The sequence below is a fragment of the Anomaloglossus baeobatrachus genome, chromosome 2 (assembly GCF_048569485.1).
Source record: "Anomaloglossus baeobatrachus isolate aAnoBae1 chromosome 2, aAnoBae1.hap1, whole genome shotgun sequence".
Lineage (NCBI taxonomy): Eukaryota > Metazoa > Chordata > Amphibia > Anura > Aromobatidae > Anomaloglossus > Anomaloglossus baeobatrachus.
The window spans coordinates 391720430-391732850 of NC_134354.1; the positions used below are offsets into that span (position 1 = coordinate 391720430).

General features: G+C 46.6%; 1 protein-coding gene across 2 annotated transcripts in view; it reads left to right on the top strand.

Moving 5' to 3' along the window:
- The window catches only part of MTF1 (metal regulatory transcription factor 1), an 81150-nt gene that overhangs the window by 48382 nt on the left and 20347 nt on the right, over positions 1 to 12421 (top strand). For both annotated transcript variants that reach the window (XM_075336064.1, XM_075336065.1), the window contains exon 8: positions 8373 to 8914. In XM_075336064.1, the coding sequence (XP_075192179.1) occupies positions 8373 to 8914 (542 nt within the window). The remainder of the gene's footprint in view (positions 1 to 8372; positions 8915 to 12421) is intronic.

Consider the following 12421-nt stretch of genomic DNA (forward strand, 5'->3'; position numbering starts at 1 on the left):
AGATGATGTGAAGCAAACTTGATGGGGCACAATATTACTGATTTATTACCTATTGCAGATTTTTACCTATTAAGAATGTATGTAGTGTACTTCTGAACATGAGGACAATAATACATATGCTGATCTACAATTGAGGCGTAATCCCTAATATTGTGGCAGCACTAGGGTAAGATCACACAGGCAGTAGTGACGCAGAATGTGCATAAACAAACATGCTTTGTTACTACTTTTTCTGACTTGTTAATTACCACTAATGCTCAAATTAAATTTGTCACAAGATATGAAAGAGAGAAGTGGAATAGGTTCTTATCTGTGATGATGAAAAATAATCGGAGGCAAATGCATGGTCATTTGGATGGGTTGTGTAGGTGTAGGACACAGCAATCGAAATGGCACAAATGACGGCTGCAGTAGTCCCAACAACGTGGAGAGTCAGACAATGGAAGAAGGGTTAAAAGCCGCTGTGCCTTTATAGAAGAAGTACCGCCGTATTTTCTGGCGTATAAGACGACCTCCAACCTTTCCAGTTAAATTATAGAGTTTGGGATATACCATATATACTTGAGTAAAAGCCGACCCGAGTAATGTGCCCACTGTTTAGCAATGTCCCCTGCAGTAATGTGCCCATCCTTGTAGTAATGAACCCATTGTTTAGTAATGTCCTCCTACTGGTCCCCGTCTTGTCCCCTATTATGCTGTTGTATACACAAAATAAAAAATATTCTCACCTCTCCTCTGTTCCCGCGGTGTCCTCAGCTTCTTGCAGTCCACAGGCACATGGACCCTAAATGATAGCGTCCGGTGCACGGACCCGCCGCTGCAGCCTGCCGTCATGTCTTTACTGCAGTTGAATTCTTTGCGGTGCTGTAAAGCATTCAACTGTAGTAAAGCGCTGATGGCGGCGGCCCCATGTACAGGACGAGATCATGGGGGAGTGCTTCTTGCGGACATCAGGCACATAGACCCCTCCATGATTGCGTCCTGTACACGGGGCCGCCGCTGCGCTTTACTGCAGTTGAATGCTTTACGGTACCGCAAAGCATTCAACTTCAGTAAAGTCATGACGGCAGCCTGCAGCAGCGGCTCCATGCACCGGACGCTATCACAGAGAGGTCTATGGGCCTGCGGTCTCCCAGAAGAACCAAGTAAGAGGAAACCGCGGGAACGGAGGAGAGGTGAGAATATTTTTTTATTGTGTAAACAACGACATAATAGGGGACAAGACTGGGACCAGTAGAAGGATATTGCCAAACAATGGGCTCATGCAGCACCATGCACCACCGTATAAGACGACCCCCAACTTTTGAAAAGATTTTCAGGGGTTAAAATGTCGCCTTATGTGCCAGAAAATACGGTATGCAGATTCCTGGAAAAGTGATTTATTCAACGCGTTTCAGAGTGGCTACTCCTACTTTGAAATGTGAATGTCCTGAAGGAGTATCCTTTGCGAAAATACATTGAATAAATCACTTTCCCAGGAATCTACCTTCATCTTCTACAACGGCAGCACTGCTTTTAACCCTTCTTCTTCCACTGTCTAAATTAAATTTGGGTGATGCACTGGAGAATATTTATTGCCCATCCAGCAGATTTTCTGGTGCAAATTATAGCACACACCATATTTATACCATCATTTGTGTCTCTTTGTTTTTACCACATTGAAGCTTATTGGAAGGAGGCAGGCTAATATAGGCCTTGATTGTACAGTATATTGCTGGGATATGACACTAAAGTCTAGTCTTCTTTAATACTAAACAAAATTTTCTATATTTTACACCAGAAAATGTCTTAAATTATTGTGCAGTTCTACACCAGCTTATGGCTGGCGTAGATATCATTTCCCGAGACACGCACAGCAACAGGTATGCCTAATTTATTAACAGACCTGCATCCTTGATGGTGTCATCACGTCTTAGTCCAACTCGCTTATTAACCTCTTCACGACACATGACGTACTGGGTACATCATGGATTGTGTGAGGTTAATCCCCGCTGCCTGATTTCAACAGCTGAAATGTGTGCCTGCCAAACGCGAGTGGAATCGCGTTCCACCCACGCCTATTAACCCCTTACATCTCGCTGACAAATTCTGACAATGAAATGTAACAGCGCGCCGCCGTAAGCATAACTTACCCACCCCCATCGGAAGTCACGTGATGTGATCACGTGACTTTCGGTGGTTGCCATGGTAGCACAGGGTCATGTGATGAATCCTGTAGCTATCATGAGTCACTTTCTCTCACTGCCGGCAGACTGCCGTGTGTGAGAGTAAAGCAGCTTTTCTCCAGATCTCAGCTGTGGAGCTGTGATTTGGAGAAATGGAATAGTGATTAGACTGCTGATCGTTATAGTTCCCTAAGGGGACTAGTAAATAAAAAAAAAAAATGTTTTAAAAAAAAATAAAAAAACCCCTAAAAGTTCAAATCACCCCCCATTCGGCCCATTGAAAATTAATGGGTTAAATATATATATATATATATATATATATATATATATATATATATATATATATATATATATATATATATACACACAAAAAGTGCACTACTTTTTTCTGACAAATTTGTGCATTTTTTTAAGCCCTATACATGTTTGGTGTCTACAATCTCATACCGACATGAGACATCACACCAACACATCTGTTTTACCATATAGTGGAAATGGCAAATGACGTATCCCAAAAACTATTGTGCGATCACACTTTGTTTGCAGTTTTTCCCGCACTTGACATTTTTTTGCTGTTTTCCAGTACACTATATGGTAAAACTTATGGTTTCATTTAAAAGTACAACTCGTCCCGCAAAAAACAAGCCTTTATATGGCAAGATTGACTGCAAAATTAAAAAAGTTATGGCTCTCGGAAGAAGGGGAGCAAAAAAACCCTGAAAATCGCTCGGGGTGAAGGGGTTGATAATCTGTCTGAACCATGTATGTTTAGGTAAGAAACGCTATTGCTCATCTTACAGGGGAACAACTCTCACTTGCAAAACCATCTGGCTATTACCATGTGCTGCACAGTTCTGTGGGTGAAACATCATCAACTCATTTTACACTGAAGACTTCTGGCTGTTATTTTCGTCTACTTCACCAATTTCTGGCCTTACTGTTCGAAAAGTGTACACCTGGTGGACCCCAAACAATTATTGTGGTCTCAACTTTGGTTTGCATCAATTATGCCACATGTCCATTATGAACAGGAATTACATTTCTGTTAAAGGAAGTCTGTGACTGAGCTTTTGCTACCTCATCTGAGAGCAACATAATGTAGGGAAAGAGACTCTGAATCCAACAATGTATCAGTTAGATTATTGTGTGCTGTAGTTGTGATACAGAATTCTTAGAAGTAGTAGCAGAGCTCAGAAAACTAACCCCACCCACATGACAGCGCTCTGTGTACATTGTGAATTGACAGCTGCTTATCAGAGGAGGGCGTGGTCAGTATAGCAGGCACATGAAACCTAGTCCTGGCAATGATTCTCTCATGGTGATGAAATCTTCATTATATAGAAACGGCAGCATACAGCCTAATAACTGGCACATGCATGAGTTCAGTATTTTAGCCCCTACCTCATGCTGTCCTCAGATTACATAGCAAAAAAACCTGCAGACAGATTTCTTTTTAAAAGGATCTGTAGCACCGCGGGGCCTCAGTGCTCACCCATCACCGGGCCAGTGGGGTTGCTGTGACTGGCCTGACCCAGTTCCATGGCCCCATCGGTGTCATTAAAGAAGGGTGCAGGGTGTCCCGGTAATGGGGGATGGGGGCTTGCTTTGCAGCACAACCCGTGATGCACGGCCAGGAATTAGCCGCCGCTGCGAGATGTGGCTCTGCCCCGGGGCTGATGTTGACGCAGCTCAGGTGGTCCAGCTCCCCACAGGTGGAGAGAGCCCCAGGGGGGAAACGGTGGCGACGACGAGAGAGAAGTGCTGTTGGTGCTGAAGCACGGGGCTACGACAATAAATGACTGAGGCAACGGTTGCGGGTCCAGTTCTTATACTCAGTTCTTATGATGCTGCCCTCAGGGTACTGGTCACCACCGTGCTGGGCCCCAGCCGATCCCGGATGAATCAGAGGTCACACCGGTGTTGTGGAACGTGTGAGACCTTCCTCCTCTGCGCTGACACGCGGTTCCCCATGGCCTGAACCAATTTGGGGACACTGCTGTCGGTTAAGTGTCCCATCCCGTATGCAGGTGACGTGGGTCCAATGTGGGGTCCAGCTGTGGCCCTGACCCCTGATCCTATATATGTCACTGTGCTCCGGGAAAATGGGTAGTGGGCGATAGGACTTGGAATCCCCATCCCCTGCAGATTTGTTAGAGTCCATGAAGGTTTCCCTAACCGAGGGCTCTGCACCCTGACTGCGCTGGCACTGTGGGAACGGTTCGGCTCGACCTCAGCTACCATGTTCTCCTCTGTCTCACCAGCTCCACCCGGTTGTCTCCTGCTTCTCTCCGTCCTCCCGGTCTCTTCCAGTCTGCCCAGTCAGCTATAGAAGCTCTCAAGCACTCTCTATAGCAGCCTTGGTACTACAAGTCACATGATGTTCTGGCACTTTCTCCTTTCCCGAGATAGCTCTGATGCATGCATCCCGGGCGGTCTTCTAGAGGGGAGCTGGGTCACACCCCCCCCCAGGGACCTGTTATTGCCTCTGTCCCAGACTGATCTTACTAGAAACGGTTTGTATTTGGTCACTTCCTTAGGCAGCCCCCACCTTTTTGATGACTAATTGGTGGTTGCCCCAGCAACCAGGAATTCCCCAGACTGTCTGGCTTTCTGTGTAACTGAGTGTTTATGTAAGTTATGAGTTCAGGATGTGTGTATAATCTCTGAACACCAGTGGTTAATCTCTTCTTACCTGGATCAGTACTGCACCTTAGGACAGATGCAGTACACTGTGGCGGCTGAGTCCTCAGGGGCGCCACATATCACAGGTCAGAATTCCTGGAAGCTGGTGTAAAAATGGCTTATTACAACCCAAGGTCCCTGACACTAGCTGGGCTATATCCCATTTCTGGTGAAACTCATACTGAAGCTCCATATAGAGTCAGTAATGCGCTGCAGAATGCAATGTTACTAGCCCATAAGCTATTGTATCCATCTTTAAATAGAGGAGAGGAGGCTGAACAGAGTCCGAACGTTTCTATATTGGATCTTTCTGCCCCATTACACTGAATGTACATGTCAAAGTCACATTTGCTGTTTATAGGGTATACAGATGTAAGCCCCTAATGGACTGCTTAGCACACAGTACCTCAGAATGTGGCCATTGTCTTTGTGTTGTCCAGATGTTTGCAAACTAGAACTCCCAGCATGCCATAATGGTCAGCTTTGGTCATGCAACGCTGGGAGTTGTCAGTTAAAGAAAATAGTCAAGACAAACACGCATGATGAAATATGAAATCATTATTTCCAAGCCATAATGCAGATGCTAACGGATAAACTTCTGTCACTATGCTTGCTCTCACATTCTCTCCAATCAGCTAAGAAGTAAAGAGGGAGGGCAGGCAAATGCGAGTGATGTGCAGGCAACAGTCAGAGCCGCGCATTGGATAAGCAAATGAGAGTTGCTCGCAGCAGAGGGTAGGAAATAGGACTATTTGCCTATCAGATGGTGCGGTCCTATGCCAGTACCAAGGAAGAGGTGCAGGTACACATTCTCTTTGCAGGATTGTAGCCGAGAAGGAGAGGGGCAATATCCAGGTGGGGTAGTGTTGACAGATCTTTGTGTATGCATTTATTTCCTACAAATTTGAACCATGCACATGCTCACAGCTGTGCAGAATTTCATACACTCATACACAGGGGAAACATTTTTCAGTGAGTTTAGATGACTTATTTGGGAAGTAAAAAGCAGCAGCTTCCAGGGGCAGACTATAAACTGTTAGAAAAAAAAAATAATACTCCAATTATAAAATAGGAGAAACATTCTTGATCTGCAGGTAAATAACGTTTAAACCATATCTGGCAGGCTAACTGGAAACACAGCTACAGATAGAAAATAAAGTTGTATTCTCCCTGCAACCACTCAGTCATTTGGGCGGTGCAAGGGAGTTGTAACAGTCATAGTGCATAGTGAGCACACAGTGATCACTCCCACTGCACGTTGATTGACAATCTGCACATATGCTGCTGAGCAGGCTGTCAATCAGTGTGCAGGATGATTACAGCGTCGCTCAATATATAGTGATCAGTGAATGTAACCACTCCAGTGACTGGAAGCGAGCGGCTTAAGATTTAAGAATAATGGCTTATACGTGTGTCTGTCTGTCTGTATGTTTATGTGTATATATGTGTCTGTGTGTAATTATCTGTATAAATAAAAGCATTCAGCTTACTGGAACATAATGTGTTTATCAGGTCATGGCTAACGATGGACACCCTTCAATCTTATCATTGAGGAACAGGGCACCTAAGTCGTATTACGCATGTTATTAACCATGGCATCTAAGGCGTTACTTGCCACCGATTACAACTTACCCCAAGTGCAGTTGTCTACATTATTTTGTACAATTTAAAATACAAAAAGAAAAATAGCTATCCATAGTTAAAGTGGGGAAAATATATATTTGATACACTGCCGATTTTGCAAGTTTTCTCACTTACATAGAATGGGGAGGTCTGTCATTTTTGTCTTAGTTACACTTCAACTATGGCAGACAAAATAAAAACAAAATCTAGAAAATCACATTCTACGATTTTTTGATAATTTATTTGTATTTTATTGCATCAAATAAATATTTGATCACCTTTTAACCAGCAAGAATTTTGCCTCTCACAGAACTGTTATTTTTCTTTAAGAAGCCCTCCTACTCTGCACTCATTACCTGTATTAATTTCACCTATTTGAACTCATTATCTGTATAAAACACATGTCCACACACCCAATCACACTCCAAACTCTCCACAATGGTCAAGATCAAAAAGCTGTCTAAGGACACCAGTAACAAAATTGTATACCTGCACAAGGCTGGGATGGACTACAGGACAATAAGCAAGCAGCTTGGTGAGAATGCAACAACTGTTGCAATTATTACAAAATGGAATAAACACAAGATGACTGTCAATCTTATTTGGTCTGGGGCTCCATGCAAAATCTTCCTTTGTGGGATTAGGATCATTCTCACAAAGGTCAGGAATCAGGCCAGAACTACACAAGAGGACCTGGTCAATGACCTGAGGAGAGCTGGGACTACAGTCTCAAAGATTACAGTTAGTAACATACTACGCCGTTATCGGTTATTATCCTGCAGGGCACGCAAGGGCCCCCTGCTCACACTAACACACATCCAGGCCTGTTTGAAGTTCACCAGTGACCATCTAGATGATCCAGAGGAGGCATTGGAGAAGTTCATGTGGTCAGATAAGACCAAAATAGAACGTTTTAGTATCAACTCCACTCGCAATGTTTGGAGGAGGAAGAAGGATGAGTACAACACCAAGGACACCTTTTCCCAACCATGAAGCATGGGAGTGGAAACATCATACTTTGGAATTGCTTTTCTGCAAAGGGGACAGGATGACTGCACCGTATTGAAGGGAGGATGGATGGGGTCATGTATCGCAAGGTTTTGACCAACAACTGCTTTCACCCAGTAAATTCATTGAAGATGGGTTATGGCTGGGTCTTCCAGCATGACAAGGGCCCGAAACACACAGCCAGGGTAACTAAGGAGTGGCTGCATAAGAAGCATTTCAAAGTCCTGGAGTGGCCTAGCCAGTCTCCTGACCTGAACCCAATAGAAAATTTGGAGGGAGCTGAAACTCTGTTACCCAGTGACAGCCATGAAACCTGAAAGATCTGGAGAACATCTGTATGGAGGAGTGGGCTAAAATCCCTGCTACAGTGTGCGCAAATTTGGTCAAGAACTACCGGAAACATTTGAGCTCTTTAATTGCAAACAAAGGTTTCTGTACCGAATATTAAGTTCTATTTTTCTATTATATCAAATACTTATTTCATGCAATAAAATGCAAATTCATTCTTTAAAAATCATACAATGTGATTTTCTGGATTTGGGGGGGATTCTGTTTGTCACAGTTGAATTGCACCTATGATAAAAATTACAGACCTGTCCATTCTGTGTTGGTGGGAAAACTTGCAAAATTGGCAGAGTATCAAATACTTATTTTCCCCACTGCATATTTTCTTTGGACACTGTTTGCCTTATTGAATAGTTTGGATCCTTCGGAGGCCACATCTGAATCCTGCATTTTAGTTATGCTGAAGGAAGCCCCCGGTAGAAACAGGAATGGGGGCTCAGATGTGGTCTGAATCCAAGCTCATATAGAAAGAGTTGTGTATAATCAGAATGATGTGTAACTATTTAGCACTTGCTGTAGACTGATCACACTTTTTATACTGTTTTACAGAAGCGCTTTTGAAAAGTTGGAGCGCGGAAACACAGACGATAGATTCTGTAGAGACCAGCACAACGGACCCACCATCTGTAGTTATCCCTATGGTTAACACCAGCGCCGCGTCCGAGACTTCCCTACCGACTGCACCTAGCACAACGTCCATGCCTTTACCATCTGGCACCATGGGATGTGGGACTCCATCAGCACCTGCTGTATCCACAACCGCACCACAACCTCTGGAAGTGCCTATTCACAATGGGAGTCATTTCACAGTTACCCAGGAGAACTTCATTACACAACAGACGTCACAGCCCTTAGTAGAGGGATTGACTGTGGTTGCAGGACCTAGTCTTCCTATTAGAGCCACTTCAGACACCGTTTTACCAACGCTGGTGCAAGGTGCTGTTTCTAGTGCTACTTCTGTATTGGGCAGCACCCCTGCAATAACATTAACACAGACTCCCAGTGCTGCCATCTTGCAGCCCAGCATAGTGATGGATGAGCAGAACCTTCAGTGGATCTTAAACGGAACATCACAAAACCATGAGCAATCAGTAAGTATCAACTCAAATGTAATAAAAATGGGGGAAAAAACCCTTTTATCCAGGGTCTGCTAATCCAGAACTGCAGTATAAGGAGGAGAAAACCGATTGGAAATTACTGTGATTGAAAAAAAAGTTGCATATTTTGTGCTCACATTTCTATTGAGGTTTTGTTATCTTTTACTTGTAAAGTTTATATTCTTTTCTACTACCATCAGCTTTCATTGATGCCAACGTAAAGTGGGTGTTCGCTGTCAGATTATAAATGATGCCATTTTCCTATACACTCTATTACTACTTCAATATTTTAATTAGCTTTAATTTAAAAGGAACCCTTATGCCTGAAGGCTTGTTTCTTGGTTGCGTCATTGGGGGACACAGAACCATGGGATATTCTGCTGCCACCTGGAGGCTGACACAGATATTGCATAGAACCAAAAATTGGCTCCTCCCCAGCAGGCTATACCTTTTTATACTGGCATCCAGCCCCCTCAGGTTTTTTTCTGTGTCAGTTGGAGGCAGGGTCTTAGGCCAAGTTAGGCGTTTCTCTCTTTACTTCTTCAAATGGATTGCTTATAGGGTAACTATACCTGCAATTGTTCAGTCGGTAACCTCTTACTCCTGTATTGCTAGAACAGGTACCTTGACACAATATGCGATCAGATACCAGGGTGGTGGAGTTTTAGCCTTGTGGCTGCTAGCCAACTGCCCCCCATAGCACATGTGTTTGAATGAAACAGAAGATGGAGTCTGGACTTCACCAACTTTTAGCTTTGTTCAAGACAAAGGAGTTAAAGGGTTGTCCTGTCTAAAATGATAAGTCTGCAGTCACCCTATGTGACTGCAGACTTGAATTCTCTCCCCACACTCACTGAGCACTGTGAGGATTCCCCGGTTTCTGAGCCAGGAACAACGCCATGTGACTAAAATTTTACTATATGCATATTCCTGACCAGAACCCCAAATAGTGGGCGTGGCCACTCTCTAATGCAAGCTTATCGAGTGGGTGCGTGACTAGTAGGCATGGTCGTCTAGTTGTCTTGTCCTTGCTCAATACATTTGTATTGAACAAGGCCACATCCACAAGTCGGGTTCTCGCCAGGAGCATGCATATCGCACAGTTGCACTCAAGTGATTGAGGTTCCCTGCTCAAAAACTGACCAATCCTTCCAGCGCACAGAGCGTGACATTGAGTGACTGTAGACTTATCATTTTAGACTGGACAACCCCTTTAAATAGGTCCCTGTTAGTAGTCCTGTGTTGCACTGCTTCCCAGTAGTTGTTTTTCGATGTGGTGTGCTCTTTCCCCTCGCCTCCTTTCCTAAGGGCGGCTTTGCACTTTGCGACATTGCACGTGCGATGTCGATGGGGTCAAATCGAAAGTGACGCACATCCGGCGTCGCAGTCGATATCGCAACGTGTTAAACCTTTTTGATACGATGAACGAGCGCAAAAGCGTCGTTATCGTATCATCGCTGCAGCCTCCGACATTTCCATAATGCCGATGGTGCGACAGGTACGATGTTGTTCCTCGCTCCTGCGGCAGCACACAAAGCTGTGTGCGAAGCCGCAGGAGCGAGGAACTTCACCTTACCTGCCGCCGGCTGCAATGAGAAGGACTGAGGTGGGCGGGATGTTTACATCCTGCTCATCTCCGCCCTTCCACTTCAATTGGCCGCCTGCCGTGTGACGTCGCTGTGATGCTGCACGACCCGCCCCCCTAAGGAAGGAGGCGGGTCGCCGGCCAGAGGTACGTCGCACGGCAGGTAAGTGCGTGTGAAGCTGCCGTAGCGATAATAATCGCTACGCCAGCTTTCACTAGATATCGCACGTGCGACGGGGGCGGGACTATCGCTGCAGCATCGGTAACCCATTGTTACCGATGTCGCAACGTGCAAAGCCCGCCTAAGAGTCTTTCGGAAAAATGCTCAAGTGTCCATTTGACTTCCATTATACTTGGTGCTAGAGTCAAGCTTGTCTGAACGTCCAACCTCGTTTTGAGTACTGAGCACTCAAGCATCCCATACTCGCTCACAACTCAAGCCAATCAGCGATTTTGGTGAGCTACATGTACTGGTTAACCCCTTAATGACCCTTGACGTACTGGGTACGTCATGGTGACATGGTGCTAAACGACCCATGACGTACCCAGTACGTCATGGCGAAATCGCGGTCCCGGAGGCCCGGGGAGTGCAATTTGTTTAATTAAACAGTAGATTCAGGAAGGAGGGGACCTCTGCCTGACCTCAGGAGGGGTGGTGCCTCCTCCCCGAACCTACAGAGGCTGTGATTGGCTGACGAACGCCGCTCAGCCAATTACAGTCACTGTAATGTTCCAGCCATTGAAAATGGCTGGAACATTGAAATCCAGCCCTGATCAGAGCTGCTGTAGCACTGGCCATTGGCTGGAGCTGGGTGATCGGTGCTTCACCCGCCCCCAGCTCTGATTGGAGAGACCGGTCTTGTGACCGATCTCTCCAATCACCGTGGATCTGGTGCCGGTGACCTGTGTCCGTCCCTGAAAGCCGAGGAGAGCGGTCTCTGCGGGTGCCCATTTTGTAAGTTGCTGCCCCCGCCCCTGTCCCCGATCGCCCTGCCAGCCCCGCCGCTGTCTCCGATTGCCCCGCCAGCGCCAGCCCCGCCGCTGTCTCCGATCGCCCCGCCAGCCCCGCCGCGGCTCCGATCGCCACCGCCAGCCCCGCCGCTGTCTCAGATCGCCCTGCCACTGCTCCCGATCCACCGCTGTCCTCGATCGCCCCGCCCGCCACTGTCCCCGCCGCCCCGCCCGCCACTGTCCCCGCCGCCGTCGCACCCACCTTTTTCAGCCGCTGCTGCCCCCGAATCGGCCCCCACTTTTCCCGATCGGCCGCCGCCGCCTCCTTCATCGGCTGCCCCTTCTCCATCGCCACTACACCTCCTCCCCCTCCATGTGCTGCAAGCCACCCTCCCCCCACATGTGCTGCAAGCCACCCTCCCCCCTCCATGTTCTGGGGGCCCCCCCTACTCCATGTGCCATCTCTCTCTCCCATCAGACTCTGCCCCCCTCCCCGATCTGCTGCCTGCTTTCCCATCCTCTTCATCTACTGCCCCCTCTCACACTCCTCAATCTGTTGCCTCCTTCATCTGCTGCCTCTTCTGTCTGCTGTGATCCTGCTGCCTAGATCCATCCTGTAAGGTAGGTATCCCCATCTCACCTTCCTCCCCCCCATCCTCCGCCGCTCCTCCATCCGCTGCGCCATTTCCCATCATCCATCTGCTGCGCCCTTTCCCATCCTCTGCCGCTCCTCCATCCGCTGCGCCCTTTCCCATCTTCCATCCGCTGCGCCCTTTCTCATCTGCCTCCAGGCCCTCTCGCATCGCATTATCCAGCGCAGTTGCTCGCTTCCAGACTGGAGTGGATGATTCGATGCGAGACTCGTGCATTGCTCTCACGTTTGGCACTGGTCTTAGTGGCAGGCGCTCATATTTTTTTTTTTTTATTCATTTTTTTTTTTTTTACTGATGTCTGTATTTTTTATT